Here is a 25,181-nt window from a genome sequence, read left to right as displayed (position 1 = left end):
TCTTCTTTGGGGCTGAGGGACGCCCCCGCCCTCCTCCCCCACCCCTTCCCCACCGTGAGGGCTTCTTGGGACCTCCAGCCCCCTGTTTTTCTGTGGGCACTCAGGATTCGCACACCCCTCGTACTCCCCCGACCACCACCACCAGCAGCAGCAACAATGGCAGCCACAGCAGCAGCCCTACTGGGCCTGTGTCCTTTCCCCCACCTCCCTATTTGGCCAGAAGTATGGAGCCCCTTCCCCGGCCCCCCAGCCCAACACTGAGCCCCCAGGACCCACCTCTTGCACCTCTGACTCTTGCCCTGCCTCCAGCTCCTCCCTCCTCCTGCCACCAAAATACCTCAGGAAGCTTCAGGCGCCCGGAGAGCCCTCGGCCCAGGGTCTCCTTCCCAAAGACCCCCGAGGTGGGGCCGGGGCCATCCCCAGGTCCCCTGAATAAAGCCCCCCAGTCCGTGCCGCCGACAGTTGGGGAGCTGCCTGCCCGAGGCGCACGACTCTTTGATTTTCCCTCTACCCCACTGGAGGACCAGTTTGAAGAGCCCGCTGAATTCAAGATCCTACCTGATGGGCTGGCCAACATCATGAAGATGCTGGATGAATCCATTCGCAAGGAGGAAGAGCAGCAACAACAGGAGGCAGGCGTAGCGCCCCCGCCTCCCTTGAAGGAGCCCTTTGCTTCTCTGCAGCCTCCATTCCCCACTGACACAACCCCAGCCACCACTGCTGCCACCGCCACCGCCACCACCACCACCACCACCACCACCACCACGGCCACCCAAGAAGAGAAGAAGCCACCACCAGTCCTACCGCCACCACCGCCACTAGCCAAGTTCCCTCCACCCCCCCAGCCACAGCCGCCGCCACCCCCACTACTCCCACCAGCCAGCCTGCTCAAATCCTTGGCCTCCGTGCTGGAGGGACAAAAGTACTGTTACCGGGGGACTGGAGCAGCTGTTTCTACCCGACCTGGGTCCTTGCCTGCCACTCAGTATTCCCCCAGTCCCCCAACAGGTGCTACAGCCCAGCCGCCCACCTCAGCAGCCCCTAGCGCCCAGGGCTCCCCACAGCCCTCCGCTTCCTCGTCATCTCAGTTCTCTACCTCAGGCGGGCCCTGGGCCCCGGAGTGCAGGGTGGGTGAAGAGCCAGCCCCAGGCCCCGTGACCCCCGACCCGCCTCCCCCACCCCTGCCTCTGCCCCCTGCTCGCTCTGAGTCTGAGGTGCTAGAAGAGATCAGTCGGGCTTGTGAGACCCTTGTGGAGCGGGTAGGCCGGAGTGCTACAGACCCAGCAGGTCCAGTGGACACGGCAGACCCATTGGTCAAGGCAGACCCAGTGGACAGTGGGACTGAGCGACTGCTGCCTCCTGCCCAGGCCAAGGAGGAGAGTGGTGGGATGGTGGCAGCAGCAGGACCAGGTAGCAGCAAGCGGCGGCAGAAGGAGCATCAGAAGGAGCACCGGCGGCACAGGCGGGCCTGTAAGGACAGTGTAGGTCGGAGGCCCCGCGAGGGCAGGGCAAAGGCCAAGGCGAAGGCCCCCAAAGAAAAGAGCCGCAGAGTGCTGGGGAACTTGGACCTGCAGAGTGAGGAGATCCAGGGTCGTGAGAAGGCTCGGCCCGATGTTGGTGGGGCCTCCAAGGCCAAGCCACCCACAGCTCTGGGGCCTCCACCAGCACCTGCACCCTCTGCCCAGCCCACACCCACATTAGCTGCTGTCGCTGGGAAGAAGGCTCGGGAGGAAGCTCCAGGTCCACCTGGGGTCAGCCGGGCTGACATGCTGAAGCTGCGCTCACTTAGTGAAGGGCCCCCCAAGGAGCTGAAGATCCGGCTTATCAAGGTAGAGAGTGGTGACAAGGAGACCTTTATCGCCTCTGAGGTGGAAGAGAGGAGGCTGCGCATGGCGGACCTCACCATCAGCCACTGCGCTGCTGACGTCGTGCGTGCCAGCAAGTGAGTTAGGGGCTGTCACCTATGAGGCTGCTGACCTGGCCCACTTGGAGGCGCCCTTCCCCATCACCCTATTTCTCTCATTTCACTGTCCTCCCACAGGAATGCCAAGGTAAAAGGGAAGTTTCGAGAATCCTACCTTTCCCCTGCCCAGTCTGTGAAACCGAAGATCAACACTGAGGAGAAGCTGCCCCGGGAAAAACTCAACCCACCCACACCCAGCATCTATGTATGTATGCCCTTGCCAAAGGGTTCTAAGACAGTGTTGGGGGCCATTGGGGTGCTCTGAGCCTGATCCAGCCCTGTCTCCTGGTTGTCTCTCAGCTGGAGAGTAAACGGGATGCCTTCTCGCCGGTGCTGCTGCAGTTCTGTACAGACCCTCGAAATCCCATCACCGTGATCAGGGGTCTGGCAGGCTCCCTGCGGCTCAGTGAGTGTGTGGGAGCAGAAAGGTGGGGGAGGGCTGCAAGGATCTGGGGCTTTGAGACCCTCTGAGAGCCCCCACACTTGAAAACCCAGGATAGTGGCTATAGTGAGCTCTCCTCAGTCAAAGATAGGCCATATTTGAAAGGTGCTCTGAGTGATGGGCCAGCTGGCCTCAGGGTTTTCTTCCATCTGTCTGTTTCCAGCACTAGGCAAGTGGCAAGGGGAGGTATCTTAGGGCCTGGTTAGAGTCAGAAAACTTTTGGTATTCTTGGTGATTAAGGATGAGAAGAATACAGATTTTAGAGAATCCCTGAAGACCCATGGTTTGGTGCTTTCTCTTTTTTAACCTTTATCGTGCAAAGTTTCAAACACATACAAAAGTAGAGTGAACCATATAGAAAAATAAGTCAATCTTGTTTCCTCTGTATCAGTAGCCTCCTCTATACCCATTTATTTTCCCTTCCCTCTACTGAGTTACTTAAAGCTACTTTTAAAAAAAGTTAAAGTTACTTTCTAGGCCTTACTTGAGTAAATCTTTCATTGGATCTGATGATAAACTGCCATTCATTGTGCCAGGGAGCTGTGCACATGTGGCCTCACGCACATCTGAGGACTCTGGTGGAGAGGCTGAGGCTCAGAGTAGCAGTGGAAGGGGTTGGTGATAGCCAAACCTCCTAGCTTCATGTGGGGCTGGGGTTCTTGCCTATTCCTCCTGGGCTGACCTCTGCAAAGCCTATGTCCAGCCTGTCAGAGGCTTGGGGAGTAAGAAGAGACAGGGTGAGTTGGATCCTCACTCCCTGCCTTCTGCCTCTGCCCCAACACTCTGCTTGGCCCTCCCTTGCAGACTTGGGCCTCTTCTCCACCAAGACACTGGTGGAGGCGAGTGGAGAGCACACAGTGGAGGTGCGCACCCAGGTGCAGCAGCCCTCAGATGAGAACTGGGATCTGACAGGCACACGACAGATCTGGCCCTGTGAGAGCTCCCGTTCCCACACCACCATTGCCAAATATGCGCAGTACCAGGCCTCATCCTTCCAGGAGTCCCTGCAGGTAAGAGGCTAGCGTGGGGAGGCAGGGGTGCAGAATCAGGGGATGTGGAGTGGGGCTGCCCCTGAAGGGCTCTTGGAAGGTGGCTGACCCAGGCCTGCCTACCCCTCTGACCAAGCAGGAGGAGAAGGAGAGTGAGGATGAGGAGTCGGAGGAGCCAGACAGCACTACAGGAACTCCTCCTAGGTATGGTACAGTATGCCCCTTCCCTTCATGACTCCGTCCCTTCCCTGTGCTTCTCCACCAACCTGTGCTCTTCGCTCCTGCAGCAGCACACCAGATCCGAAGAACCATCATATTATCAAGTTTGGCACCAACATCGACCTGTCTGATGCCAAGCGGTAGGTGGGGCTCAGGACAGTAAAGCTGGGGCAGGAGTGCTGATGGGTCAGCAGAGCCAGAGTAGCCTCTCACTTTTGTTGACCCCTCTCCACCGCAGGTGGAAGCCCCAACTGCAGGAGCTGCTGAAGCTGCCCGCCTTTATGCGGGTAACATCCACGGGCAACATGCTGAGCCATGTGGGTCATACCATTCTGGGCATGAACACGGTGCAGCTGTACATGAAGGTCCCGGGTAGCCGAACGCCAGGTGCGAGAAACGTGCGGGGGGCGGGGCTGGTGTCGGCGCTGCTCCGTCAGCCAATGAGGGCCAAAGGGCTGGCTTGTGGCGGAGCGCAGGCTCCGCTTGGCTAGCTATGACGTTCTCTGTCGCCTCCTGCAGGCCATCAGGAGAACAACAACTTCTGCTCCGTCAACATCAACATTGGCCCAGGAGACTGCGAGTGGTTCGCGGTGCATGAGCACTACTGGGAGACCATCAGCGCCTTCTGCGACCGGTGCGCACTGCCGCTGCCCCTGCCTCCACTAGGTCTATGTCCCGTCCCTTGGTCCCCAGGTTTCCATCTGACCCTGTGGCCACCCCGCAGGCACGGCGTGGACTATTTAACAGGTTCCTGGTGGCCAATTCTGGATGACCTCTATGCTTCCAACATCCCTGTGTACCGCTTCGTCCAGCGCCCTGGAGACCTCGTGTGGATTAATGCGGGGACCGTGCACTGGGTGCAGGCCACTGGCTGGTGCAACAACATCGCCTGGAACGTTGGGCCCCTCACTGGTGAGAGGGTGGGGCGCAGAGCCACTCAGCCTCATGGGGGTGGGGGGCTTGGAGGGCAGCCAGCTGTGAGGGAAAGAGCTGGGGTCCAAGTGGCTGGGGCCTGTTTGAGAATCCTGTAGTGATCCCCTCTGGCCCGCAGCCTATCAGTACCAGCTGGCCCTGGAACGATACGAGTGGAACGAGGTGAAGAACGTCAAATCCATTGTGCCCATGATTCACGTGTCCTGGAACGTGGCTCGAACTGTCAAAATCAGCGACCCCGACTTGTTCAAGATGATCAAGTGAGGGTCCTATTTGGGAGGGAGCCCATTTTCACCTTTCTGGTCCCGTTCTTGTCTGCCTGTCTAATGTTACCCCATTCTCCATCTTTCTCTCAACCCTTTACCATGCGCCCTGCAGTATCACTATGCTGGGGCAGCTGACAAGTCCCCTGCTCTAAGGAGCTTTATTTTCCAGTGTTCCAAACAGACAAAAACCATATGAACTTTCATCTGTTTCAGATGCCCAGGTCAGGGGACGTGACCTGGGCATGAAGTGGGAAGGTCCTATAGGTGCGGGCTTCTGTTCTGCTCTGCCCGCAGCCCTGCCTCATTACCACTCGCCCCCCACGCAGGTTCTGCCTCCTGCAGTCCATGAAGCACTGCCAGGTGCAACGGGAGAGTCTGGTGCGGGCAGGAAAGAAAATTGCCTACCAGGGCCGGGTCAAAGACGAACCCGCCTACTACTGCAACGAGTGCGACGTGAGTGGACCGGCTCTCCCTCCTTCCCAGGAGGAAGGCGCCCCCAGCGGCCCTCCTCCTAGTGACTGCCCCTGCTCCCTGTCACAGGTGGAGGTGTTCAACATCCTGTTCGTGACGAGTGAGAACGGCAGCCGCAACACGTATCTGGTGCACTGCGAGGCCTGTGCCCGGCGCCGCAGCGCGGGCCTCCAGGGCGTGGTGGTGCTGGAGCAGTACCGCACGGAGGAGCTGGCGCAGGCCTACGACGCCTTCACGCTGGTGAGGCCCCAGTGCGGGGCCGCGGGTGGGGACCCGGAGGGGTGTGCTGAGGGCGGGCTATGAGGTGGGCCGACCAGCGCCTGCCACTGATTCCTCCGCCCGCTTTCTCCCTGCAGGCCCCTGCCAGCACGGCGCGATGAAGCCGGATGCCCCGCCCGCCTGCCCGCCCGCAGGGCGCCGCGGGGCCACCAGCACAGGCCTGGGCTGGACCTAGGTCCCGCTTCTGGCCGGGAAGGGGGTCGGGCCCAGCCCTTCCACCCCATTGGCAGCTCCCCCTCATTTAATTTATTAAGAAAAAAAAACTTTTTTAAGCAAATATGAGGAAAAAAGGAAAAAATATGGGAGACGTGGGGGGAGGGGGCTGGTAGCCCCTCGCCCACCAGCGCCTTCCCTCACCGACTTTGGCCTTTTTAGCAAACAGACACAAGGACCAGGCTCCGGCGGTGGCGGGGGTCACATACGGGTTCCCTCACGCCTGCCAGCCGCCCGCCCGGCGCAGATGCACGCGGCTCGTGTATGTACATAGACGTTACGGCAGCCGAGGTTTTTAATGAGATTCTTTCTATGGGCTTTACCCCTCCCCCAGAACCTCCTTTTTTTACTTCCAACGCTAGCTGTGACCCCTGTACATGTCTCTGTTTATTCACTTGGTTATGATTTGTATTTTGTTTTTGTTTTGTTTTGTTTGGTTTTTAATTTATAACAGTCCCACTCACCTCTATTTATTCATTTTTGGGAAAACCCGACCTCCCGCACTTCCCAAGCCATCCCGCCCGCCCCTCCAGGGACCGCCCGTCGCCAGGCTTTCCCTGCGCGCCCCTGTGTGTCCGGGCCCGGGCCGGCCCGTCAGTCTCCGCCCGCCCGTGGCTCCAGCTGGGTTCTCATGGTGCTCAAACCCGCTCCCCTCCCCTATGTCCTGCACTTTCTCGGACCAGTCCCCCGACCCTACCCAACCCCAACCCCGCCTGAGGGTGAGCGACTCCTGTACTGTAGGGGAAGAAGTGGGAACTGAAATGGTATTTTGTAAAAAAAAAAAATAAAAATAAATAAAAAAATTTTTAAAGTTTTAAAGAAAGAACTATGAGGAAAAGGAACCCCGTCCTTCCCAGCTCCGGCCAATTTTAAAAACACGAACCTCCCCCCCCCCATTTCTTTTTAAGAGTGAAACAGCCCAGGGCCAGGGCCTCCCTGGGGCAGGGACACCCCGGGATGAGTTTCTCTGGGGCTTTATTTTCGTTTTGTCGGTTTTTTTCCTCCACGCTGGGGCTGCGGAGGGGTGGGGGGGTTTACAGTCCCGCCCCCTCGCACTGCACTGTCTCTCTGCCCCAGGGGCAGAGGGGTCTTCCCAACCCTACCCCTATTTTCGGTGATTTTTGTGTGAGAATATTAATATTAAAAATAAAATCAGAAAAATCCTGTTTTGATAGTGTGCTGGTGATAGCAGGGAGAGTACTGGGAGGAGGGCTGCAAGCCCGTGATTGATGGGGAGAGAATGCGCAGACCCCGGCCAGGGTGAACCCCTCCCCGGAGGCGCCTGTGGAATGTCCAGAGCTCTGGTCCGTTCCTCCATATGGGGGGGGGGTTCGTACTCCAGGAGCCGCATTCCAGGATAAGGGGGGTGGGGAGAGGCCGGGCCGGGGGAGGGGCAGGAAAGAGGGCTATAAGGGCCGTGGCCCAGGCAGGCGGGAGCCAGGCGGGCCATGGCGGATGTCCCCGGGGCACAGCGACCGGTTCCTAGCGGCCCAGAGCCCCGGGACCCCCTGGACTGCTGGGCCTGCGCTGTGCTGGTTACTGCCCAGAATCTGTTGGTGGCTGCCTTCAATCTTCTCTTGCTGGCGCTGGTGCTGGGGACCATCCTGCTACCTGCTGTCACCATGTTAGGCTTCGGCTTCCTCTGCCACTCCCAGGTGAGCGTGCGCCCCGGGGTGTACGTGTACACGAGTGCGGGTGTATGTGGTGATGGTAGTTGTGAGGTCTATGGGCCACAATTTCTCGCCTGGGCTATTCGGTTTGGACTTGACACCTCTTCTCCCACAGTTCCTGCGTTCCCAGGCACCCCCTTGCACCGCGCATCTGCGGGACCCGGGCTTCACGGCCCTGTTGGTCACTGGATTCCTGCTCCTCGTGCCACTGCTCGTGCTTGCCCTGGCCAGCTACCGCCGCCTCTGCCTGCGCCTCCGTCTGGCTGACTGCCTCGTGCCCTACAGCCGAGCTCTCTATCGGCGCCGGCGCACCCTGCAGCCGGGGCAAATCCGGGCCTCGCCAGGGTCCCAGGCCGTTCCCACATCAGGAAAAGTCTGGGTTTGAGAACCCTCGAGTCAAGAACAACCCTGACGACTGCCCTCCCTTTTAGTGGCCCAAGGACTTGAACCCCGGGGGTCTCCCTATCTTCCCTGCCCCCACCCCTGCCTCAGTCTGGTCCCAGGATCCCCTTGGCAAATAGCATTTGTGGACCCAATGCTGGTGAAAATTCGCCACACCTCGGAAAACCTTCTAATCTCACTACCTATATCTGAATCCTTAACATCTGGGCTGGACCCTGCACACACACGCCCTTTCCCCCACCCGCACCTTGTGACTAGGACAACTGAACCTCGCGGGGTACCCTCGTTTTCCGGTGCAACTCATTTGGTATTTACGGGCTGGTGGGTAAAGTTGGAGGGGAAGGAGTGATCACACATCAATAAAGAATTAATGAACTGAACGTGCTCCTGAGATCCTGTGACAGAGGGGTGGCACAAATACTATCACTCCTGCTCTGTGCCCAGGAGCAGGAAACACGGGAGGTGGTGTGTGTGGCTCAAGTGTGCAGACAGGAGCATCCTTCAGCCTCCCGGCCTTCCTTTATCGCATTAGCCTGTTCTTCCTGGTCAGACCCCAGAGTTCTGTCTGTCCCTGACCCCAAAGTCACCTCCCCATCAACAGAGTGGAGGGGGCCTGGCCTTTGTCGCCTACCCTGCGCCCCTTGGGGACCCGAGCCCGTTCTCTGACCCCAGCTTAGAGGAACTCGGTGTTGCCAGGCCGGGGAGGGAAACAATGGGCCTTCCGGAGCAGGATGACACCCCCTCCCGCCACAATTCTGGAGTAGCAGCGTGGGAGGGAATATGGTGGGGTCCACCCAGGGGCTTGTTGGTCTGAAGCTCAGCCTGTCCCCCACCCCCAGACCTGAGGGAACCTTTGGCACCCTTGGACGTCCAGGTTATGGCAGAAGGGTTGGCAGTGTTTCCGACTTAAGAAAAACCTACCCTCTAGGGGTGGGGTGTGCGATCCCTGCCCAGGCATCCCAGCTACACACACACAGGCCACTCTGGTTACAGGTTTAATGAATTCTGAAAGGCATGCGCGATCGTGGTCAGAGGTAGGGAGGCCCCGCCATGCTCTCTCTTTGCACCTCAATAGAAACGATGTGGTGTCCGGGTACCATGGCCAGGCCCAGCACACGGGGTTCCCCAGCAGAGAAGGAATCTGGAAAGAAGGATCAGAGCATCAGGGAGGCAGGCCAGAGTCGGCACCGCCCCTTATGAGCCACGACTTCTAGCCCCAGAGAATAAGGGGTGCAGCCAGGCACTAAAGGCGAAATGCCTTGTTTGAGGTTCCGCCGCATTCCCAGGCGGGTGTGCATTCTCTGGGCACTGACCCGACGGCTTGAGGAATTCCTGCGCCGAGCCCAGGATAACATTGCAGTCGCGGTCGGTGCAAAGGAAGCAGCCGACCAGTGTCCGTCCGTCTGTCATACGAATGCGCATAGTCTTGTTGAGCAGCGTCTCCAGTTGCTGTCGGGCACGCGCAGCTGGCGAGTCCTCGCGCTCTCCATCTGAGTCCTGCGCGGGGCGGGACTCATGCTTAGACCGCGCCTCCCCGGCTGCTGCCCGCCCACAGAACCACAGCTCCCGACCGCCCGTGGGGCGCTCACATGAATCCCAGAGGCTGCCGGGAGCTGCAGTTCCCCCTCTATCCCCCCATATTGCTCCCCGACTGCCCCTCAATCTCGGAACCCGAACCCACGCTAACCCCGGCGCTGGAGCTGCTTTGACGCCGGCTGCAACAGCCATTCTCCTCTCGTAGCAGCATGGTCGGTCCAGCTCCGGCCATTTGTACCAGGGCCTTCTCCAGGCCCTTCAACTTCCTAAGAACCTTTCGGGTCCTGTGGTCTGAGATCTCGCGATCGCTCCCCACCTCTTCTTACGCGAGATCACTTCTCTTCCTCCTAATGTCCTCGGCAACTGTAGAGATCTCGCGAGGTTTTACTTCTTCAGCGCCGCGACTGAGGCCTATTACGCTGTCTTAAGATATCGCGAGAAATTTTACCTCTATAGATTTTTACATACCCTTGAAGAACCCAGCAATTTAACAAGAATATCTTTTTTTCACAATCGCACAACTCCCCTTTGTTTTTATGCCTCATGAGATAGCCTGTCCTAAATATCCCTTTTTAGTCCAGGATATTCAATTAAAACTGTGTTCGCTAACCCCTTCCCCTCGAATTCCTGAGGATGCAGCTCAAGTTACTTGAAAGGGGGAATCAGACTACATTTCCCATGAGCCCACGTCCCTCTTTGACCACATAGCGTTTGATCTCCGTGGACGGTGGCTGGAAAAGGACAATGGTTTCCATGTCAGCGGATAAACGCGCTCGCCTTAGCTCCTGCGCGAGAAGGGGGACGTAGTAATGAGAGCGTGCTGAGGAGCGAGAAAGGCATTTAAAGGAGCCGGCGACCAATAGAGCAAGAGCCATGCCGAGCCGGGGCTTAGTGGCCGGGCCAGACTTTGAACATTTCCAGCGTCGGTATTTCACGCCGGCTGAGGTCGCTCAGCACAACCAGCCGGAAGACCTCTGGGTGTCTTACCTGGGATACGTGTACGACCTAACGCCGTTGGCACAGAAGTACAAGGGTAAGAGCCACACATTGGGCCAGCGTCTGGGTGGGTGTTTGGGGATGCCTGGTTCTTGGGTGGCTAGCGTTGACCGCGGCTGCTCTTTCCCAGGAGACCTGCTGCTGAAACCCATCGTGGAAGTTGCGGGCCAGGACATCAGCCACTGGTTTGATCCAAAGACCAGAGACGTGAGTTCTGATGGAACCTGACGTTGGGGGGAGGGGCACTGGAAAGCGGGGTGGGAGGAAAAGCACGGGCTAGCCAGAGACCGAGATAGTGACTGCTCCCACCCTCTCCCCCAAATCCTGCGTTAAAGATCCGCAAGCACATAGACCCGCTGACCGGTTCTCTGAGATACCGAACCCCTCGGGGCCGCTTTCTGCATGTCCCACCTCAGCTACCCCGTTCGGACTGGGCCAATGATTTCGGGAAGCCCTGGTGGCAAGGGTCGCATTACGAGGTGGGGCGGCTGTCTGCCAAGACCCGGAACATCCGTATCATTAACACGCTCACGTCGCAAGAGCACACACTGGAGGTGAGAACTGGTGCCTGGGAACAAGTCAGAGGGAATTGGGAATCCCAGCAAATCTCCAAGCAGATCTTCAGGCCTTTAGCTCTCCAAAACCAGTGGGAGCTGTATTTTCTCCTTTTTTAGGGGCAACCGAGACAACAAACCACCTAGGCCCCCAGTGTTGGGAATTCGAGGAGTGGCTGAGTCACAGGGCACAAAAGACTCCTTCATAAGCTCAGGGCAGCAGTTAATACATCTTAGCGCTGGTGGCCCTTGGAAGCTCTTACATGCTATGTTTTGGATAGCAATTGCAATTGGCCTCTTAATAGTCTACTCTGTTGTGGGGATGAGGTTATGGGGCAGTGACTTGGACCCTTTAGGGCCATCTATTATAAGTGGTTGCCATGAAGGTATTTAGGACTTTGGGGCCATTCATTGCCTGCTATAAGTCCACCTTCATTTCTTGGACTGTAGAGTGCCTGAGTTGCTATCTGACAAGAGAGACACTCTGATCCGAGCTCTATCATTTGGGCTCCTGGTCTTTGTTTGGAGTGTGTGTGTGTGTGTGTGTGTGTGTGTGTGTGTGTGTGTGTGTTTCACCCAGAATTCTGGGGGTGGGGTGCTTTCATGTTCTCTAGGTGGGGGCTCTGGAGTCAATGTGGGAAATCCTACACCGCTATCTCCCCTATAACGCACATGCTGCCAGCTACACATGGAAATATGAAGGGAGGAACCTGAACATGGACTATACCCTGGAAGAGAATGGGATCCAGGATGAGGAGGAAGAATTTGACTATCTCAATATGGACGGTACACTCCACACACCTGCAGTACTGCTCTACTTCAATGATGACCTCACAGAGCTATAGGAAAGAAGATACATGCTTATGTAGACTCAAGACATATTTTGAGTTTGGCTCTTTCTGTCCCCTGTAGGAAAAAAGGTGGGGATAGGTGGGTAGTGCATCGACCTAGGCCTCCGTTCCACTCTGGGAACTGGCCTGTGGTTCCCATGCCCTTCTGAAATGTTAAGATCCTATTCCTCAGGTCCATTATAATTTACTCTGAGAAAATCAGGGAGAATGCTAGAAATTAATTTTTTAAAAATGATACAAGAAGATGAAGTATCTTGGATTAGGGAGATATAGAAGAGGATAGTTAGAAAGAGCTCAAGCAGAACTTTTTTTTTTAAAGATTTTACTGGGGAATTGGGGGAGGGAATAGCATTGGGGAATCAGGGAAGGGGAACAGACAAGTTGCTGTCCTTTTGTTCTTTAGTCTAGTTGTGGAGGACGTCACTTCACTGGCCCATGTTGGTATTGTGATCATTGTTCTCTTCCCGGCTGAGGCAGATTGGTTGTCGCCATTGGACAGCCGCTCACGGCGGCTCACGGCAGCTCACACTGGCTGCCGGCCACACACGGTAGCTTACAGCAGCCCACTGCAGCCCCACTGCAGCCTACGCTGTCACCGTCGACTAATCGCAGCCCAGCTCCAGGTCAAGCTGTTGTTCACCATCTTAGGGGTAGAGGGCGCAGTGTCACTGGCCCATGTGGGATCCGAATTGGCGGCCCTGCTGCTCAGAGCTCTTGCTCCCAAGCCAACTCTTAATCATCAAGCTGCTTGGCCGGCCCCAGGCAGAACTTTTTGACAGTAAGAGAAACAAGTCCTACACTGGGATAGGGGATAGAAGAACTGTTTTGGCAATGATAGCAATGGGATGGCTGCAGGAAGATGGTGTTTACAAAGACAGGAATAGGAAATGTCTATCACTGGCCATACGAAACTGGCTTATCTCCCTTCTGAATAGTAGTTAGTAGCTGAAACCAAGGGGAAGAAAGGAAGTGAACTGTTATGAGGTAATTCAGGCTCGATATTATGCTCTGTGCTTTATACACCATGTTTAATATAACTACCCCCATAAGATGGATACCATTACCACTATTTTACAGATAAGACTTTTGAAGCTTAGCAAGATTTAATAGGACAAAGGCACACTAGTTAATACCCAGCATATAAACCCAAGTCTGCCCAATTCCAAAGCCCATGTTCTTTTTATTGTAAAGAGAATATCTCAATGTCCTAGGCTCATTGTGCAATGGGAACCAATAGACCTACTGTGTAGTCTGCCATTTTTTCTGCGGTTACTGTCTTTGGAAGGGAGTTATCAGAGGTCTGCAGTAGCACAGAGGAGGCAGGGAAGGTTAAGTGTCAGCTAAACAATAGCCATTGAGGCTACTTCCTGGTTAATCCCATAGCAAAATTTTTCTTCTGATTTTTTTGAGACAAAGAGTTGGGTATATATTGATTCCAGGAAAAACTAGAGTGGAGAAAGGGACTTCAGAGTGGGACACTTTGGATGGGGAAGCAAAAAGGAGGTAAATGCCACAGCATATTCATAATGGGCCTGTGCCTCTTTGGGAAGGTGAGGAAGACAGGGTCAATTTGACAAGATGTTGGCTCTACAAGAGGAGACTTGGCAGGAGTAATGCAAAGAGAGGAGTTAAGTAAATAAAAACTCCTAGTGACCAAAGAGAAAAACCATGGGGGCCAGTGGCCAGATTTCGTCCCACTTAGGGGAGGGGAAGGAAAATAACAGGTGAATATCCTGACAGTAACAGGCAAAAAAGAAGCACGGAGGGGATAGTGCTTCTTCCTGGCAGGGTCACCAGGGCCCAGAGCAGGGAAAGGTAGCCTGTATGAGACACTGGTTGGGCTGCGTAGGAGTTTTCTGAGGGGCTGACTGTGAAAGGCATGGACAAAGGTAGAGACATCTGTTTTGGCTTTAGCAGTATCTGAAACACTGTGAGATGGAGGCCTTCTATTCAGACCCATGTAATTCAAGAGTCCATGCATTATCTGAATTCTGATGTTTAATCAACTCTGCATTTGTTTCATGTGTATCTTGTTTGCTCAGTTAAACCTTAAACTATTTTAGAGAACTAAAGCCATGCTGTTGCTGTGGGCCTGTGCCAGCCTCAGGGCCTGTGCCTAAGGAATCTGCCCAAACCCTTGCCTCTTCCAGTTTCCTACTTCAGTACCTGTTGCCAGAAACACATCCCTGTCCTCACATATTCAGTCACTCCAAGTAGATTTTAACTCCTAAATATCTTTGGAATCTTTTCTCCAACCTATCATCACATCTGTGTAGAGTGTTATGGAAACTTCCTAACCAATCTTCCCATTTCCACTTCTGTCTTCCACACACAGCAGTCAGTGAGTTCTGAAAAACAACCCTAAACATCTAAATTTCCTCCTTCAGATTCTTTAGTGGCTTCCAGTTGCTTTTAATGGGTTGTCAGAAAAGTTATGACGTAATTTTTCGATGTTTTTCATGGCAAAAATGCATCATGACTTTTCCAACAACCCAATAGAATAAAGTCCTAAATTTAAAGACGTTGTATAAATCAGCCTCTGCCTACCTTGCATATCTCATCTTGCATCACTCTTTGTTCCCTATGTTCCAGCCACAGTGGGTGGCTTTCGGTTCATTAAATGTCTTCTTGCCTCAGAGCCGTCTCTGCTTGCAGTGCAATTCCTTCCATTTACCCCCCTACCTGATCTTAAATGTTTCTTCCTCAAGGAGACCTTTTCTGATTTCTCATTGTAGGTCAAGACTTTCTGTTAAATCATCTCTAAGCACCATGCATATTTCAGAGCACTTACTAAACTGTAATGTGAAAATTATGGATATAATTGGCTGGCCAGCTGCTAGATTGTAATTTCACGAGGGTAGAGATCATGTCCATCTTGTTCCCTGCTGTGTTCCCAGTGTTAGTCACATAGTTGCTGCTCAATAAATTTTTATTGAATAAGCCCAAATGTTAAGTGAATTAATCTCTCTATAATAACTAGTGGATGGGATGTTGTGTCCAGGGAGGCAAGGTGGAACCAAGAAATAGGATGTCTGGATCCTGTGCTGTAATCTCTATCCACAGGTTTCTCTTTCCTTGCTCTCCATAGATCCAAGACCAAAATTTTGGGGCAGTCTACCTGTTATTTCTCCATATGGCCACCAGGTGGCTATAATCACCTACAGAATAAGGGAAAATACTTTCAAGTTCTACAGTGGTTAGAATGAAAGGTGGCCCATTGACATTTATAGGTGGGAAGGAAGGATCTGAAAAAAAGGAAAAACCACATGGCCACTATTCTATTAGCATTATGTTTATTCCTGTTTTTAATTTTTTTCACACGCACACTCCAAGAAAGGAGTGTAGTTTGAGAAATAAAATTCAGGGGATAGGATAAGAAGGGGATCTGACTGCAAGTGTGGGTGTGTATGGGGTGAGAGCTGTGGGAGAAATAAAGACCACAGATTTTTAAGATAATAGAGTACAACCATTTATTAATATTTACTGACTTGAGGGTATAAAGCTTTCCGCTAGGTACTATCTTGTTCTCTAAATATCCAAGACTTGATATTTGCATGAAGAATATATAAGTAATGCCTTGGCCTAAAACCTAGAAACTAAATAGAACATGAGTGTAGGGTCCAAGTCTTATTGTGGTGATCTCTTTCGTTTTGGAGGGAAGTAGGATGGCAGGATATTGAAAGCTGCCTGTCTTCATTCCATCATAGCAGCTTCAAAGGACTCAATTGGCAAATGGTTTCCACAAGCCTCTGTCCTTATATGAACATATCACTGGGGCTAATAAAGAAGTGTATGTTCCTTGCAGGAAGCTTGCCCGCTCATTGGGATGAAACACACACATATGAAAAAGGACCAAATTATGGTATTGAAAAAGTTTCCGCTGTCAATCACAGGTGGATTCTTAACCTGGATCTCCAGAAATGGTTTCTAAATATTGTGTGTGTATGTGCAGATGTGTATTATTTTGGAGAAAGTTGCTATAATTTCCATCAGTTTCAAACTGGCCCAACCCCTTGCCTCTGAACAGTACACACACACACACACACACACACACACACACACACACACACACACTAAAGACCCTCAAAAGTAAAATATCAAAGGTGACAATATAATGTGGCCCCAGGATTCCTGGCACTTGTCTCAATGGTCTATCTCAACCTGTTATACCTGTGCTCCCATGGCAGCAATTCCTAAAGCTTTAACACTTGGGGCAAAGTTTATGGCTAGTCTGAAACATTTTACTATTGTCTCGAATTCTGATCTGGGTGTACCTTGGATAAGAGGATGTATCATTTGGGCTTAACTGACTACAACACCCAGTCATGACATCAGGATAATGTTAATGCACCCAGCTTCCACAGCTGAGTTTAGGTAAACCACAGAAACGTTTCATATTGGGGAAAACAGCCACTTTATGATGGACCAGCGGGAGCTCATGAGGTTTAGTTGTAGAGAAAGCAGACAGACTTTGAAACCTGAATGATCTTAGAAGTCAAAGATTAGGCATTCAAAATACAAATAAATATGCAGTCCAAATACTGGGTATTCTAGGTACTTGGGAAACACTAAAAAAAGCTGGTGAATGAATAAGTGAAGCAAAACCACTAAAGTGGGGTCAGGGGTAAAGAAGGTTGAGATGAGGACCAAGACGGAAGAAAGACTGTTAGAATTAAATCTCCAACTGGGAGTTCAGTTCCTGCCCTTTGGGAGCTTAATGTTTAGTGGGAACTTGGACAATCACCTTCAATCATCTGACTTAATCATCTCCGTATTCCCAATAGCCATATAATGCCTGGCATGGAGTGGTATAAATACCGGTTTGTTTCAGGAATGAATGGTACACATAACCTCCACTATCCAAAATATCTGAACTCAGGAACCAAATAGATTCAGATAATGTGGTGTCCCTTGCTACTTGCCCACTCTCACTATTTGAAGAGAGCTGAAGAGATCTGAATAGTAACATTTGTGCTGATAAATTCTTCCAATCCTATAAGAATAGTAAGGAAGATAAAATAGTCCCTTGTCCTCAATAAACAGCCTAGAGGGGTAGATATTACTCTACTGTAGTGTATCAGTTGAGAATGTATTTGGCTGCAAGTAATGAAAGGGTAACTGCTGGGCTCAACTACAAAGGGTTAATTTTTCCTCACATAGAGTATGATGTAGTGATTCCACTAGATAGTTCATCAATCTCAGGAAGCTCCTGTTTTTGTCTTCATGTTTATTGTCTTTTCTGCTGCCCTACTTCTATCCTGTATTGTGGGCAGGAAGGAGGAAAAGAAGAAAGGGGACAGTGCCTGTATCAAAGCAAAAAATTTCCCAGACATTCTTAGCAGACCTTCGACTATGTCTCATTAATAGGAAATGCATTACACAAACAACCTTTATCTGCAATGGAGTCTGGGTTAGTATTTTATATTGACATCAACGCAAAAGCAGGGGCCACTACAATGGAAGGAGAAAATGGATACTGGGTAGGAACTAGTGATGTCTTCCACAAGAAATGTGAACGTGCTATTCATCCATTAACAAAAAAGTTATTAAGCACTTTGTGCCTACCCCTATTCCAGGTATTGGGTTACTGCAGTGAATGAGACAGGCTCCTGCTTTATTGGGACTTATATTCTGGTGGGATAAACAAATAGACAAGATCATTTCAGATAGTACTAAAAGCTATACACTACATTTATATGTGTGTATATATTATACACATACACACACACACACACACACACACACACACACACACACACCCCCAAAAGTACTACAGAGACAACCAGAATCACATAAGAGAGGGATGGTGGAATGATCAGAGGCTTGCCTGAGATGATCACAAAGATTGATGTGTCTTAACTGTAGTAGATCTGCATTTACCTGCATTAGCACTTAATCTTCAAAACAAACTTAAGTACTGTTTTTATTTACACTGAGAAAATAAGGAAATTGAAGCACAGAGAGGTTAAGTAACTTGCCAAAGGTCATACATACAATTAGTAAGTAGCTGAAGTGTGGGCTTTGAACTAAGACAGTGATAGGCCACCCACTAACCCCTGAGTTATACTACCTCCCCTCCATGATAAACATAGGATGCTGTTCCAGTTACCTATTGCTGTTGAACAAAACCATCTCAAGACTTAAAGTGTCTTAAAACCACCACCATAATTAATTTTGCTAATGAATCTGTAATTTGGGCAGGGTTCAGTGGGGACAGTTCATTTCCACTCCAAAAGATATCTACTGGGCGGATTACTGGAAGCTGGTGGATTCACTTTCAAAATGGCTCATTCACATGGCTCGCGCGCATTGATGCTGGCTGTCAGTTCTTCATGTGGGCGTAGCTTGGGCTTCCTCATAGCATGGTGGCTGGGTTCCAAAACTAAGTATCCCAAGAGAACCAGGAGGAAGCTCAATCACCTTTTATAACCTTGCCTCAAATCCAAGGGGAGGGAACTAGACCTCACTTCTCAGTGAGAAGAATGTCCAAGTTAGATTGTAATAAGAACAGGTTGGATGTGAGATATTATGGCCATTTTTGGAAAATACAATCAACCACAGATACATTGGAGGCAAAAGGAGGGATACTCAGTTAGTCTTGGGTGTGGATGGAGAGGTGGTCTTTGAAGGGCTGTATGTGGGTGGTGGGGTGTTGATACTTGAGTGGAGCCTTTCTTGAAAACCCAAGTTGAAATCCTGGCCCCATCATCCGTTTATTCACTTCATTTATAAAATACAGAGCATCTGCTGTGTCAGGCACAGTGCTGGACTCTGGATACACTAATAAGACACAATTTCTGCCCTCAAGAAACTTACAGCTTAATGGGTGATTCAAAAAAGTTTGTGAGCCTCTTGTCATCTTGCTTCCATTTGTACACAGCAGCCAAGGGAAGCTTTTAAAGTTTTCCTATTTAAAGTCTTCTAAGGCTTCCTGTGTAGGACACCCTTACCATTGTCTACAAGGCCCTGATGATTTGGCTCTTCCAGGCTCTTCTTTGTCTCCTACAATGGCCTTTAAGTTTCTGAAACTCCCCCAAGCTCCTTTCTGTCAGGGCCTTCTCACATGCTGTTCCTCTGCACAGAACACTCCAGCCTCCATTCATCATTTGGCCAACTCCTGTGCTTAAAGTGTTTGCTTAAATGTCACTTTCTCAGAGAAATCTACTCTGGTCCCTTTATTATGTCAAATCTTTCATCACACACTCTCAGGTTACCCTGAAACATAATAATTATAATTAAAATATTTAGTGTAACTGTTGCTTAATGTTCATTTTCCTCCCTTCGTAAGACTATAAACTCCAGGAAGGCAGGGACCACGTCTCCTATTTGCCACTGAATACCCAGCACCTCGCCCAGTGCCCAGCCTAAAGCAGTTAATCTATAGTCATAAAATAAAAAAAAAATAATGTGATAAATGCTACAAAAGGGCAAAATATGAAATGCCTCAGTAACACCTAAACCCAGTCTAGGGAGATCAGGGAAAGCTTTTTGTTGAAGCATCATCTCAAGCTGAGACCTGAAGGACAAGGAGGCGTTAGCTAAGTGAAAAGGTGGAGGAGGGTTAAGGAGAAAGAATAAATGGCATAAATAGTTCACAGTTTAGAGGTGAGACAGTAGGTGGAGAGCTCAGAAGCAAGGAGGAAGTACATCACATTAAAGCTAAGAGGAGATGGGAGGCCAGGGGAGGTTGGGCAATGAGAGAGGATAAGGCCAGACCAGGTCATGCAAGGCTTGTCAACCAGGTTTTTTAAAAAAGTTTGAGATATAATTTACATACTATAAAATTCACCCTTTTAAAGTGTACAATTCAGAGTCATGGGTTTTATAGGGAGAATGGCTTGATCAGATTTACATTTTGAAAAGGTGAGTTGACTACAATGTCGAGAAAGTGGATTAGAGGGGAGAAAGAGGGGAAGAAAGTGGAGACGGGGACTGATGCTCTTGCAGTAGTGCAGGAAAGAGATGAAGGTAGCCAGAACTAAAGCTGGTGGCAGTGGGGATCAGAGAGTATGAACTGAAGTTAAGACAGAATTGCACAACTAAGTAATTTACTAGGAGGGGGTGTGGGGCAGAGGGAGCCATTAAGGATGACACTGAAGTTTCTGGCCTGGGTGTCTGAAAAGATGATGAGTCAGTCCACTGATGGAAAAGGGAATTCTGGAAGAAGAATCTGGGGGAGAAAACGATGTATTTCTAGTTAGCTGTATGAAGTGACTTTGGGGCATGCAAATACAGATATCCAGATCTTACTGGATATATGGGACTAGATCCTGAAGAGAGCTCTGGACTAGTTATAGGTGTGAGAATCAGAGTAACTGTTGCCAAAGTCAAGGATAAGATCACCTGGACAACAGAGCATGATCTAAGTGGAAGGCCTGGGAGGAACAATATCTAAGGGAGGGGAGGAGAAAAAGGAGACTTAGAAGGAAAAGCCAGAGTGGTGAGAGAGACTCAGGAATATTGTGCCAGAGAGAAGGTATTTATTTGAGAGGAGGCAGTGGGAAGCAGTATGAAATGCTGCATAGAGGTCAGGTAAGATAAGGACTTGCGTTTCCATGGATTTAGCAAACAGCAAAATGGTGGTGTGTTAGAGAAGTCAGGCTGTAGTTGGATGAGGTATGGATGGCATATTCACAGAAGAAATCCAACCGCAGAAGGGCGTTTTCTGGCTTTGTAACTATGCACAGAATACTTTCCTTCCTCTAGATTCCATTTCTTTAACTATAAAATATAGATAACAGATGTATAATTTCACTAAGGACAACAGGCATAAACCAGGACACGGTCATTTAAAAAGAAGCTACCTTACAATGTTGTTGAGAAGATTAAAAAATAAGATATGGGGAAATGCCCAGTAATATAAAAGGTCCTTGGAAAAAGCACTCAAAAATTTTAGTTTTCATTTCCTCTCCTTGTGCTGGCCACTGTTTATTTAGTAAAGAATGCTTCCTTGGGATTTCCTGAAATTTGGCATTATTTGGCATCCAGGTAACATCTGTCTTGATTAGAAAATCAGTAGACCGTATCTGTGACTAACATTCGGTTTCTGACCTAACAGTGTTTGTGTGTCCATTAGGAGAATTATTTGAGTCCAGTAAAATGTGGTGGTTCCTATCATGCCAGAGTTTAGCTTATTTATATAAAGCAGGGGAAAGCAAGGAAATGGGGCCAACTACTGGGAGCAAGATTAAAGTCAGCATTTTGCTTCTTCAGTTTAAGGTGCTATTCATAACTCAGGTCATGAATTGTCTCACCTTGCGATCATCTTAAGTGACTCTCTCCTAGTTGAGAAATGGCTAATAGTAAACTTATTGTTTAGAATAATAGCTACTAATTATTTTTTTTGAACTTTATTAGTTTCAGGTATACAAAACAGCATAGTGATTAGACATTTATATACCTCACAAATAACCCAATAAGTCTATTAACCATCTGACACTGTACATAGTTATTAGAATATTATTGACTATATTCCCTATGCTGTACTATATCCCCGTGATTTTTTTAAATTATAGTTGACATTCAATATTTTATGTTAATTTCAGGTATACAGCGTAGTGATTAGACAGTTATCTAATTTATGAAGTGATCCCCCTGATAAGTCTAGTACCAATTTAACACTATACATAGTTTTTATATTATTAACTGTGTTCCCTATACTGTACTTTACATCCCCGTGACTCTTTTGTAACTACCAATTTGTACTTCTTAATCCAATTATTGAGTGCCTTATAGCTACTGTTTTATGTAAGTTCGCTCACTTCATTCTCACTACAACCATGTAAGGTAGGCATTAATATCCCTTTTTTACAGATGAGGGAACTGAGACTTGAGGGATAAGCAGCTTGCCCAAGGTCACTGTTAGTAAGTGGCAGAACTTGGATTCTAGGTGCTACCTGACTCCAAAGCTCAAACACTTTCTCTAATGGAGGGAGTGGATAACTTCATTATTTGGCTCTGGAGTACATTTTAGGAGTTATACAATTTTGGAATATAGAATATATTTTTAATTAGTTGATCTTAATTTACTAATCATATATAACTTAGTCTGAAATTAAAATGACTTTCTTTGTCAAGAAAGCTAGATGGTGAAAGGGGCCAACAGCAAGCAGAGGGGCAGGAGGAAACCAGTTTGGAGCTAGCATTTACCATGACAAATCTATAACTTGAAAGACAGTTAATCAGCCAGGGAAGGTGTCAGGGCAATTCTGCCAAAACAACTGGGGCTTGACAAAAGATGAAAAGCAAGTCATTTCTAGTTGGCCAGTCAATGGAGAACTATTAAGTAATTGTTACAATGCAATGTCAAAAGGAAGAACATGTTTTTTGCCAGATGCAGCATGGAGAGAAAGGTCTCTGTATTAGGAAGTCGAGGGCAGGACTGAGCCAGGTCAGTCTTCAGTGAATGAAAGGAATGATCAGGAGGTAAGCAGATGACAATGAGGGAGAAGTGGAAGGGTATACGGCCAGACTGCAAGATCCTTTTCATACATGATGGGGGAATCTGAAAGCCACTGTGGATATAATTAATTCCCTCAGGTATATGGTCTAGTTCTAGGTTTATTGTTCATATTATTTTTAACTATCTTTTTGGGACTACCCAACTTTATGACCAAATGTTTGATACTCACTCACTATCTCCAGTTCTCTCTCTTTCCATATATATATTTTTAAATTAATTCTTTAAACTCAGTTTTATTTTTCATTATAGAATATGTGCTCTTCACAGAAAATTCCAGGTAGAGAAGCATAAAGATGCAAAACAAAAATCACTCATTCCTATCACTCAGCAGAAACCACTATTGACATTTTAACCACTTCCTTTTAGTATTTTCCTACATGGTTGCAATTATAATATACATAGGATTTTATATTGTTTTATGCAATTAACATTAGATTGTAAGCATTTGCTTAGGTCATTTTGTCAATGTGGCACAAGGTTTAACAATCAGTAAATCTAGGTGAAGAGTTTATATACAGGTGGTTCGTTGTACTCCAACTTTTCTGTAGGTTGGAAATTTTTTAAAATTAAGAAGTTACAGGTATGACGGGAACTAATGTCAAAGAAAAAGCAAGGGAATGATAACACAAAATTCAGTATGCTGGGTGGGGGCAGGAGAAAAATGTAGACTATGGAAAATCATCTGAGGCTTTTAAAGATCTTACTACTGTTATATTTATTAAATCAGATGATGGGTACATATGTTCATCTTAATATTCTTTGTGGTTGATGTATATTATATATATTCTTTTGAACCTATGAAATAGTTCTCAATAGATAGAATTTTTAAATTAAAAACCTCTATAAGCTACATTTTAATGGTTTTTCATAATCTTTAACTGCTATGTAACTTCCTCACCCCAACTAACTGCCAAATATAATACTTTTCTTAGTTCGCAGTCTTTAAGAAAAATTGATATAATTCATACACCATAAAATTCATCATTTTAAAGCATACAATTCAGGAGTTTTTAATATATTTACGAGGTTGTGCAGCTATCACCAATACTTAATTCCAGAACATTTTCATCACCGAGAAAAGAAATCCCATACCCACTAGCAGTCATTCCCCATTCTCCTCTCCCCTCAACTCCTGACAATCACTCATCTATTTTCTAACTCTGTGAATTTATCTATTCTGGACATTTCATATAAATGCAATCGTACAGTATGTGGCCTTTTGTGTCCAGTTTCTTTCACTTAGCATAATTTCAAAGTTCATTCATATTGTAGCATACGAGGTCTAACAATTAAGTTCGCAAACTTTTTGCAACAATGTTAACCTTTTTTTTTAAAGATTTTTATTGGTGAATTGGGGGGGATGGGAACAGTGCTGGGGAATTGGGGGAAGGGGGACAGACAAGTTGCTGTCGTTTTGTTCTTCAGTCTAGTTGTGGAGGACGTTGCTTCACTGGCCCAAGTTGGCACCATCATTGCGCTCTTCCCAGGCGAGGCAGATCAGTCGCCGGCTTCTGGACGGCCACTCACTGCGGCTGCTGGCCGCTCACACTGGCTGCTGGCCACACACGGTAGCCCATGGCAATCCACTGCCACAGGGACTGCAGCCCACGCCGTCGCCGGCGACTCACAGCAGCCCAGCTCCAGGTTGAGCCGTTGTTCAGCATCTTAGCTGTAGAGGGCAGTGTCACTGGCCCTCATATGTGGGATCCGAACCAGGGCCCTCTGGCATCCCAAGCGAGTTCTTAACCATCGCGCCACTCGGCCGGCCCCAATGTTAACCTTTTTTGATATCAGAGGGATTATTCATTATGAATTTTACCAACTGGACAGTTAACCAAGTTTACTATTTGGAAGAGCTGAAAAGGCTGCATGAACAAGTTAAAGGAACTCAACTTTTCACCAACGATTCATGGCTCTTGCATCACAACAAGTGCCCTCACACAGCACTGTCTGTGAGGGATTTTTTAGTCAATAAACAACTGTATTGGAACACGCTCTCTACTCACCTGATCTGGCCCCCAGTGACTTCTTTCTCGAAGGAAATATTGAAAGGAAGACATTTTGGTGACATTCAGGACATCAAGGGTAATACGACAGCTCTGATGGCCATTCCAGAAAGAGTTCCAAAATTGCTTTGAAGGGTGGAGTAGGCACTGGCATCGGTACATAGCTTCCCAAGGATAGCACTTCGAAGGTGACCGTAGTGATATTCAGCAATGAGGTATGCAGCACTTTTTCTAGGATGAGTTCTCAAACAATTGTCTGACCTTGTATATCAGTACTTCCTTCTTTTTATGGCTGAATACTATTCCACTGTATGGATATACTACATTTTTGTTTATCCATTCCTCAGTTTATGGATATTTGGGTTGTTTCCACTTTTGGGTTATTATGAATAATTCTCCTATGATGATTCATATACACATTTTTGTGTGGACATGTTTCAATTCTCTTGGGCATATACACCTAGGACTGAATTGCTGGGTCATTTGGTAACTCTATGTTTAACTTTCTGAGGAACTGTCAGTTGGTACTCTTTTTAACCTCCATGAAGCATGTAGCATCAATGATTATACCTTCCTTCTGGAATTGTCTTCTTCCTTTACTACAATAACACTATCTGGTGTACCTACTACTCTAACAATTCCTATTTTTTTCCCTTTGGCTTCTCTTTTCTCTCTTCCATTCTTCAAAGTTCTTCCAAGGTTCTGGCCTCTACTCTTACTTGATATACTAACATTTCTTACCCTTTAAAGAGGTATGAACACCTACTATAACTTACTATCATGAACTTACCACTGTATAGTCAGATGAGGTCCACATACTACTTGCTAAATGCTTTCTTACTGAACTTAGACGACCCTTCTTCTATGCTATATAAATCTTAGTTATCTTTTGGGGCCTACTTCAAATAAAACTACATATGAAAGTTCTT

At 48.6% G+C, this 25,181-nt stretch overlaps 4 protein-coding genes across 7 annotated transcripts in view; 3 read left to right on the top strand and 1 right to left on the bottom strand.

The window, feature by feature from the left end:
- KDM6B (lysine demethylase 6B) overlaps positions 1-6,939 on the top strand; it is a 9,937-nt gene extending 2,998 nt beyond the window's left edge. Inside the window, exons 9-21 of the mRNA XM_019665910.1 lie at positions 6-1,942; positions 2,042-2,168; positions 2,264-2,369; positions 3,210-3,415; positions 3,534-3,598; positions 3,682-3,753; positions 3,852-4,000; positions 4,133-4,247; positions 4,338-4,525; positions 4,665-4,806; positions 5,139-5,265; positions 5,353-5,523; positions 5,640-6,939. Of these exons, the coding sequence (XP_019521455.1) occupies positions 6-1,942; positions 2,042-2,168; positions 2,264-2,369; positions 3,210-3,415; positions 3,534-3,598; positions 3,682-3,753; positions 3,852-4,000; positions 4,133-4,247; positions 4,338-4,525; positions 4,665-4,806; positions 5,139-5,265; positions 5,353-5,523; positions 5,640-5,663 (3,429 nt within the window). The 3' untranslated portion in view covers positions 5,664-6,939. The remainder of the gene's footprint in view (positions 1-5; positions 1,943-2,041; positions 2,169-2,263; positions 2,370-3,209; positions 3,416-3,533; positions 3,599-3,681; positions 3,754-3,851; positions 4,001-4,132; positions 4,248-4,337; positions 4,526-4,664; positions 4,807-5,138; positions 5,266-5,352; positions 5,524-5,639) is intronic.
- A 96-nt stretch (positions 6,940-7,035) lies between these two features.
- Positions 7,036-8,011, top strand: TMEM88 (transmembrane protein 88). The gene is made up of 2 exons (XM_019665944.1): positions 7,036-7,430; positions 7,561-8,011. The coding sequence occupies exons 1-2, from the start codon at positions 7,224-7,226 to the stop codon at positions 7,828-7,830; spliced, it is 477 nt and encodes a 158-aa protein (XP_019521489.1). The 5' UTR covers positions 7,036-7,223; the 3' UTR covers positions 7,831-8,011.
- Positions 8,012-8,826: 815 nt separating this feature from the next.
- Positions 8,827-9,761, bottom strand: NAA38 (N-alpha-acetyltransferase 38, NatC auxiliary subunit). Of its 3 annotated transcripts, none has more exons than XM_019665942.1 (3): positions 9,529-9,734; positions 9,161-9,344; positions 8,827-8,988 (listed from the first exon to the last, which is right to left on the bottom strand). In XM_019665942.1, the coding sequence occupies exons 1-3, from the start codon at positions 9,613-9,615 to the stop codon at positions 8,876-8,878; spliced, it is 384 nt and encodes a 127-aa protein (XP_019521487.1). In that variant the 5' UTR covers positions 9,616-9,734; the 3' UTR covers positions 8,827-8,875. The 3 variants fall into 3 exon arrangements, with proteins under 3 accessions (XP_019521487.1, XP_019521488.1, XP_019521486.1); XM_019665943.1 differs by having other exon boundaries at positions 9,535-9,723; XM_019665941.1 differs by having other exon boundaries at positions 9,161-9,761.
- A 134-nt stretch (positions 9,762-9,895) lies between these two features.
- On the top strand, positions 9,896-12,134 carry CYB5D1 (cytochrome b5 domain containing 1). 2 transcript variants are annotated; one of them, XM_019665939.1, is made up of 4 exons: positions 9,896-10,416; positions 10,510-10,586; positions 10,796-10,933; positions 11,548-12,134. In XM_019665939.1, the coding sequence occupies exons 1-4, from the start codon at positions 10,257-10,259 to the stop codon at positions 11,776-11,778; spliced, it is 606 nt and encodes a 201-aa protein (XP_019521484.1). In that variant the 5' UTR covers positions 9,896-10,256; the 3' UTR covers positions 11,779-12,134. The 2 variants fall into 2 exon arrangements, with proteins under 2 accessions (XP_019521484.1, XP_019521482.1); XM_019665937.1 differs by having other exon boundaries at positions 10,715-10,933.
- The last annotated feature ends 13,047 nt before the right edge of the window (positions 12,135-25,181 follow it).

The sequence above is a fragment of the Hipposideros armiger genome, unplaced genomic scaffold (assembly GCF_001890085.2).
Source record: "Hipposideros armiger isolate ML-2016 unplaced genomic scaffold, ASM189008v1 scaffold_457, whole genome shotgun sequence".
In the NCBI taxonomy this organism is placed as follows: Eukaryota; Metazoa; Chordata; class Mammalia; order Chiroptera; family Hipposideridae; genus Hipposideros; species Hipposideros armiger.
The sequence above is the reverse complement of the archived record's forward strand: the minus strand, read 5'-3'. Positions and strand labels throughout refer to the sequence as shown.